At 39.6% G+C, this 7,168-nt stretch overlaps 1 protein-coding gene across 1 annotated transcript; it reads left to right on the forward strand.

Moving 5' to 3' along the window:
• Nucleotides 1–1,819: 1,819 nt before the first annotated feature.
• Nucleotides 1,820–4,675, forward strand: LOC143712692 (protein FAM13A). Its single transcript, XM_077204636.1, has 6 exons — nt 1,820–1,924; nt 2,072–2,225; nt 2,494–2,700; nt 2,791–2,971; nt 4,127–4,347; nt 4,561–4,675. The coding sequence occupies exons 1-5, from the start codon at nt 1,877–1,879 to the stop codon at nt 4,299–4,301; spliced, it is 765 nt and encodes a 254-aa protein (XP_077060751.1). The 5' UTR covers nt 1,820–1,876; the 3' UTR covers nt 4,302–4,347; nt 4,561–4,675.
• Nucleotides 4,676–7,168: the final 2,493 nt, after the last annotated feature.

The following is a 7,168-nucleotide window of genomic DNA, read 5'->3' on the forward strand; positions in this document are numbered from 1 at the left end:
AGCGGCGCCTAGCGTTGGAAGCGTCCTATGAAGAAAAAGAGCTGTGGTCGCTAACGGGAAAGTCCATGCGTCTATCCCTCTGGACAAAGATGTCAATTACTTTGTTGTAAAAGTCCTCTTTGTTGGGTGTATTTCTCAATTCCACGAGTCTCTCCTTTTCAATGGAAATAAGAGCCAGGAGGAAAGTCTGTTCTGCTCCATTCACGTCAGAGGCGCCCGCGCCATTGGATGTGCAGTTGCCGCAGCACAGCCTATGAGCGAGCCATACGCTCACTGTGCTAACGTTAGCTGTGCAGCTGCAAATGCGTTTTATAGGCTTCAGTAAATCGAGGAAAAGGAGTTTCCTCTACAAATAAAAGTAAGCACCCCCTTTAAAGCGTAAATTATTCATTTATTTATTATTTTTAAAACCCTTATATTGGCTTGTGTTTGTTGTCTGATGGTGGGCTAACAGTTATAGGCCTGCTGTGCGCTGACACCAAAATGTTCTCTCTTCCATACCCTGGTGCGCCGTCACCTCTGCCATATTTGTACTGTAGGTCTATCTGTGCGATTATGGTGCATTTCGTAAGGGTTAAAATGCTGTTTTGTAGTTCTCTTTTTTTATTCCTGGTGCGCCGTCGCCAGACGCTCATTGCGTGTCGGTGTGTGCGCCTTGCGCAGTTTGTAGGAGCGAATTTAAGCTGTTTTTGTACTGTAAAGCTGTACTGCTGACACAATGTTTTCTGACTGTAGCCTATTCAAATCCTGGTGCGCCGTCACCAGAGTGACCAGACCAATAGTGTGTATGTGGCTGTCTGTGCGCGTTTGCGCATTTTGAAGGAATGACTAGGCTGCTTGTCGGTTCGCTTACAACGCGCCGCCTCCCTCTCTTACTGTGTCCCGCACAAAGCATTTGTTTGTTGTATAAGTCATAAGATAGATGTGTCCATTCATTTGATTATTAGATTTGATTGTGCATTAGCCTCACATATGACTGACTTTGCTGTATGCAGGCAGCGATGTGATGATGCCTGATATGAACTTGGGTTGCTACATTAACTGAATGAATATATGAACATATATGCCACATTGATAGGTCACAGCCTACCCATGACAAGATTTCACCGCACGTTACTGGTACCATGCAGTGGAAAAGCGCCACAAGTGAGCCGTACCGAGCCGTACCGTACCATGCAGTGGAAAAGCGCCAAAGAGTGCCGTACCGAACCAAACCGTACCATACCATGCAGTGGAAAAGCGCCATTGGAACCTCAACAGAGGTGGTACCATTTAAAGCGCGCCGTACAGTACCGTACCATGCAGTGGAAAAGCGCCACAAGTGAGCCGTGCCGTGCCGAGCTGTACCGTACCATGCAGTGGAAAAGCGCCAAAGCGTGCCGTACCGTACCGAACCGTACCGTACCATGCAGTGGAAAAGCGCCATAAGCCATCAAAACCCATGCAATTATTTATTTTTTATAGCTGTGCACAGTAGTGACCTCTATGCATGAAAGGGTTCATAGCTTGACCTTAAATAAAATAGTTTTTTAAATAGTTATTCAATTTTGTGTATATAGATAGTTAGATATATTAATTAATATATAATGTAACATCAATGTATCATATTATATGTATAATTGACTTATATTCGTACAGACTTTTTAAAAAATGCACTCACTCACTCCCACATGTTCTGGTGTTTTCTATGCATGGCAAAACCTGGATTCACATTCCATTACTCTGTCATGACGGAACACCTGTACATTCTATGATGTCACAATGAACAGTGCCTATACATTTGCACAGTTAATTTAATTTGATTACAGCTGTTTTTTAGCTAATATACTTGGAGTGCTGATGAACAGTCTTGTCTCTTTATAATAATTAACATATTATGGGAATAATACAAATAATGTGCAAAGTAATGCCATTGTGCTGCTGGGTAAGTACCTGACCACCAAGTATTCTTAACTAATCAATTCATCTTCAATATAATGTTCAATATATGTCTTTCAATATAATTGTAAGTTTTGTGAGTTTTTGCTTTGTTTCACATATTAAACTTTCAGCTGCTCTCATTTCTTTGCAGACTAATATTGATGATTCAGATCCAGCATATGTAGCAGCACCCAAGCCAAAGCCTGTATTTGGTGTCTCCCTTCAAAAACTGAGGGGCACGGGAAAGATGCGGCAGGGCGTTCCTGTGGTGCTCATGCAGATGGTGGAGTTTCTGGACCAATATGGTAAGAGGTGCGAGTGTTTTTGAAAGTGCTCAGTTTGTTACATTTAATTATTAAATTAGTACATGCTGTAAGCTAACTGCATGATTTGTATTATCTTACAACTGTTAATTTCTAAAATACATTACTTGGACACATTTACCTTCTGATAACAGACGACTCTAAATTGTAATGTAGAAACATGCATTTTATGTAAATCTGCTTTGAAACGATATGCATTGTGAAAAGCGCTATGCAAATGAATGTGAAATGAAATATGATTTGTTTGAAGGTCTCCATCAGCGTGAATTGTTCCGTGCCAGCGGATCAGAGGCACGGTGCATTGCGTTGAGGGAAAGTCTGGATCGTGGTGAGGTTCCGGCTTTTCGCAGCGATGATGTCCACGCTGTGGCCTCTCTGCTGATTCTCTTCCTGAGAGAACTGCCCCATGGACTCATCCCAGACAGGGATGCCAGACAGCTCTTGAGAGTCTATACAAGTGCGTATACATTCGAGAATATTCTTATTTTCTCACCAAGGTTTCTGCAAATAAGACCAAATCTGTTTTGATTATCTGTCGACCCTGCAGAAACCAAAGGGATGGCTTTGAACCTCAAGCGTGCAAAGAAAGTCCTTTACAGTTATGCAACTGAAACCTTCAACATCCTGTCCCTGCTCCTCCACTTCCTGTCCCGGGTCGCTGCCCAGTGTCATGTCAATCACATTTCATCAAAGGACTTGTCCGAAGTTTTTGGACCCTGCATCTTTCAGTGAGTGTTTGAATGTAGCCTATATATTATGCTGTTTTTGTCCCTCAAATGAGGGGGAAAAAATCAGATTTTTGCTAATAATTTGTTCATTAATAAGTCAAGCCTAAATTGGCACTTTAAAATATAGATACATGCTGCTGTTTGTTGACATAAACAGCCCTTATGAAAACCCACAATGAACATGTTTATTTCCGGTAACAGTTAGTATTAGTATTAGTATTAAACAGTTTGAGTGAATATGAGATGTGACAATGTAGATCACAGGTAACTGAAAGAATGCATCGAGTCGGAGTTCAATTTAGCATTGATGGTAATTGTAGTAATAGTAGTTTGTTGTTGCCTTACAGGTTCACGAGGAAGAGACACAGGAGACTGGAGATTAGAGACGCAGGAGAATTGACGAGGAACAAACACAGGAGGTTGATGGGCAGGTCACTATCACAGGGAACAAACAAGTAGTCCTATATGCATAGTATTATTAAACTGAAATTAACGTTAACTAAGATTAATAAATGATTTAGAAAGTATTTTTTATAGTTAATTCATGTTAAAGGGATAGTTGGTGTATAGGTATAAGTGTATATGACATTATTTCAGATGAATACAATCAGAGTTATATTAAAAACGTCCTGGCTTTTCCAAGCTTGATAAATAGGAGTCAATAGTCGCGTTTCCACTGTCGGGCCAAAAGCAGGCGTGTTAGTGTGTGTCAGGGCCAGTCGCGTTTCCACTGTCACTGCCAGGGCTTGATCGGGCCTCGTCAGGGCTTCCTCGGGGCCAACGGCCAGGGTTTTCTGGCCCGCTGAATACCTTGGTCCAAAGCGGGCCAGCTCGGGCTAGAAGATTGGTTACGAACAGAGGCAGGGTTTGTTCTGAGTCTGTTTGTTTGAACCGCGAGAGGCGTCAAAGCTTACACTACTCCTACATCCTACATCATACATGGGTTACAACATCAACATACAACATCAAGGGTTACTCTTTTGGTGTAAGTCAACTTGCGTATGGCCGTCTGCCGGAAGCTAGTTATTTTAGTCGACAAAGTTTTAAATATAGATATTGTTCTTACACGAACGCATTCATTTTTGGGTGAACTATCCCTTTAACTAACTAATGTCAGCTTGTTGTAAAGTGCTTCCTCATTTCCTGTGTTTGCAGTCTTCCTGACAGCTGCATCATGCAAGTGGAACAGGAGCTGTGCACTTATCTTACACAGCACCTTATAGACAGTGTCACGTTCCTGCTTCCCAACATGTACCTTCCCAAACCCTGCTGTGACGCGCTCTCCACGGGGGACTGCGCCTCGCCACCAGCGCTGCTGTCCAGAGTCTGAGTGTGTGTGGAGCCAAGAGGGCAAATTCACCCGTCTCATCCATCAGGTATGAACTCAGCAGCTCTGCTATCTGCTTACATCTGCTTATTATTATGTTAGTAAATGTCACCAGGCAAGATGTCTTTGCAGGAAGTGAATCTTCTTTCTTCTCTCACTTTTAGATTCCATCTTTTAGATACTATATGAAATTTATTTATTTATTTACTACCGGAAAACTGGGTTTGTATGCCAAGACTCATGATTATTTCTCTTCTTTCAGGCCTGTTGCAGAAGAACGTGTGTAGGACCGAGCTGCAAACAAGCACAAAAAGTCTTTGCACAGAAAAAAAAGACCCCCAGCACATATATAAAAATAAAATAAAAAACAAAAAATTTAATAATTTCGATAACATTATTAATATATTGTAACTAATAATATACTGTCATTTAGTCTAACCACAACATGGGAACCTTTCAAATCAGGCAATTTAAAGGATGACAGGGATTCTCTTGAAATGTATTATTGAAAACAGTGAATTTACACAAGCCCTACTTTGATCACCTGAAGACTGTAAGCAGTGGAGCCTTAAATGCCCTTATTGGTTCACAAATTATCATAAACATAAGTGAAACTTTGGACAGTTGGTGGCGCTAGAGGGATTGAGTTAGAGACTCCAAAATTGCTATGCTTAATGTTGTGACTGACCTCTATCTGTGTGCCAAATTAAATAATTTTCCTGGGAGCGGTTCTAGTAGAAGAAGAAGAAGAGGAGGAAGAAGAACCAATAAATTGAGACAGTAAAAATATGATTAGATAAAAAAAAATGTTATTACATTACACTAATGTTATTACTGTTGTCTCTCAGAGCTCAGTGGCTCAGAAAATCAATCCTCTATTTGGTCGCATTCAGACCTCAGGGTGTTTTATTTTTATTTTATTTGTTTGCTGGATATATTTAGATATAAATTAATTGTAATGTACATACACACAAACGTGTGTGTGTGTGTGTGTGTGTGTGTGTGTGTGTGTGTGTGTGTGTGTGTGTGTGTGTGTGTGTGTGTGTGTGTGTGTGTGTGTGTGTGTGTGTGTGTGTGTGTGTGTGTGTGTGTGAGTGAAGTCCTGGTTCACAAAGTAAAATTCCTCCTCGGTATTTTGTTCCAATCACCTGGATTTGCTAATTAGCACAGTTTTTCAGCCAGGAGGAGCTGGCTGAGTTAATGGGAGGAATAAACATATGGCAGGACTTTTGCTTTCTGACCCCTGGAATTCACACCTGTGTGTGTAAATCTGCCCAATGAATTCTGTCAAAGAGTAGAAGAACAAGAGGCGAAACTCTGATGCTTTTTTGGAAACAGCCACTAGGTGGCGCTTCGGGAGCGCGGCCGCCATTTTGGGGTGAAGATTCCAACTGGAGTTACTGGACAACGGCACAGATAACAGTTAATCTAATCATTAAATACACATTTGAGGTAGTTTTTCTTGCTATATTGAGTATTTCTATTTTATGCAACTTTACACATTTATTAGCTACTATTATTAGTTACCAACTCCACTAGGCCTGAAATATATTTTGTATGTTTTACCCATACAAAAATGTAAAATATGGCCATATATGTACTTATATTTTAAATAGCATGACATCTATACATATATTTCACTTATCTGAGAACACAATATAGCCTATGCCTGCAACATATATGAACATTTATGTGTCCAAACATGTGAAGAAATTATTTAAGTTCATCTATATATGATGTATCTGCATATTACAGTATAGTATTGGTTTCTCGCATATATGGACAACATTAAGTATAAATATGTGACATACATATTTGTTTCCCACATATTTAATAAATGTATGTAACACTGTACATGCATGTGATACTGATGCATTCAAATAAGTACATGCCTATATATATGCATGTATATTATACATATTTGCGTCTTAGGCTACATATATTTTACATTTATGTGCATATACGGGAAAATATATGGCACTTACATGAAAACGGCCATTTTTGCTATATTGTTTCATATATGTCTATGTGTTTTATATGAATTTTACATATATTCTCATATAGGCAGCAGACATACATGGGCACTGACATTTGGCTATATATGTAATTTACTTATTGACATATTACATTCCTGTATGGGCAATCCCCTGGATCATGCTACAAACATGATGATCTTATAGAACATGATGGACAGTGGATGTGTTTTTACATAATCTTGCTTTAACGGTCATTAATATAAGAGAGTAGGCTAGCTACTGCAAAAACAAAAAAACAGTTGACTGTAAAACTATTCTATTGCTGTTAAATGTAAATATTGTCCAACATTCTCAATTATCTGATATAGCATGTCCTTTACTTACTTTTATATGTTGGTATTAATTCAGTGTTTGTAATACTAATACTAAAGGTTTTGTTGGAAAAAAAGTAGAAACTTGTCTAAGTCTGTGAAATTAACTGTTAAAAGGGATTTGATGATCACTAGTCTAGTGAATGTACGTTATTCTGTGTTGTCATCATTCAGTTTGGATTTGATCTTTAATGTACTTAAAAAAAAAATACAAAGCAGCTGATATTGCCATAGCGACAGCAAAAAGCTAGTGATGGGAAGTCTGGCTCTTTTCAAAGAATCGGCTTTTAGAGCGGCGAACGACACATCAACACTAGTGGACTGCCGAGTCGCTTTCACCCCAAAATGGCTGCAGCTGGGCGCGTTTGTTGCAATGGAACGTTCTATTGAGTTTCGCCTCTTGTTCTTCTATACTCTTCGATTCTGTATAAAATGATTTAGAAAATGCCATATCTAATCTAGTCATCATCGTAAACTGTGATTGCTCTATCCTGAGAAGCCGCTGAGAAGAGTAACAGATACC

This window comes from Siphateles boraxobius, unplaced genomic scaffold, assembly GCF_051911475.1.
Source record: "Siphateles boraxobius isolate OS27281-9 unplaced genomic scaffold, OSU_SipBor_1 50, whole genome shotgun sequence".
In the NCBI taxonomy this organism is placed as follows: domain Eukaryota; kingdom Metazoa; phylum Chordata; class Actinopteri; order Cypriniformes; family Leuciscidae; genus Siphateles; species Siphateles boraxobius.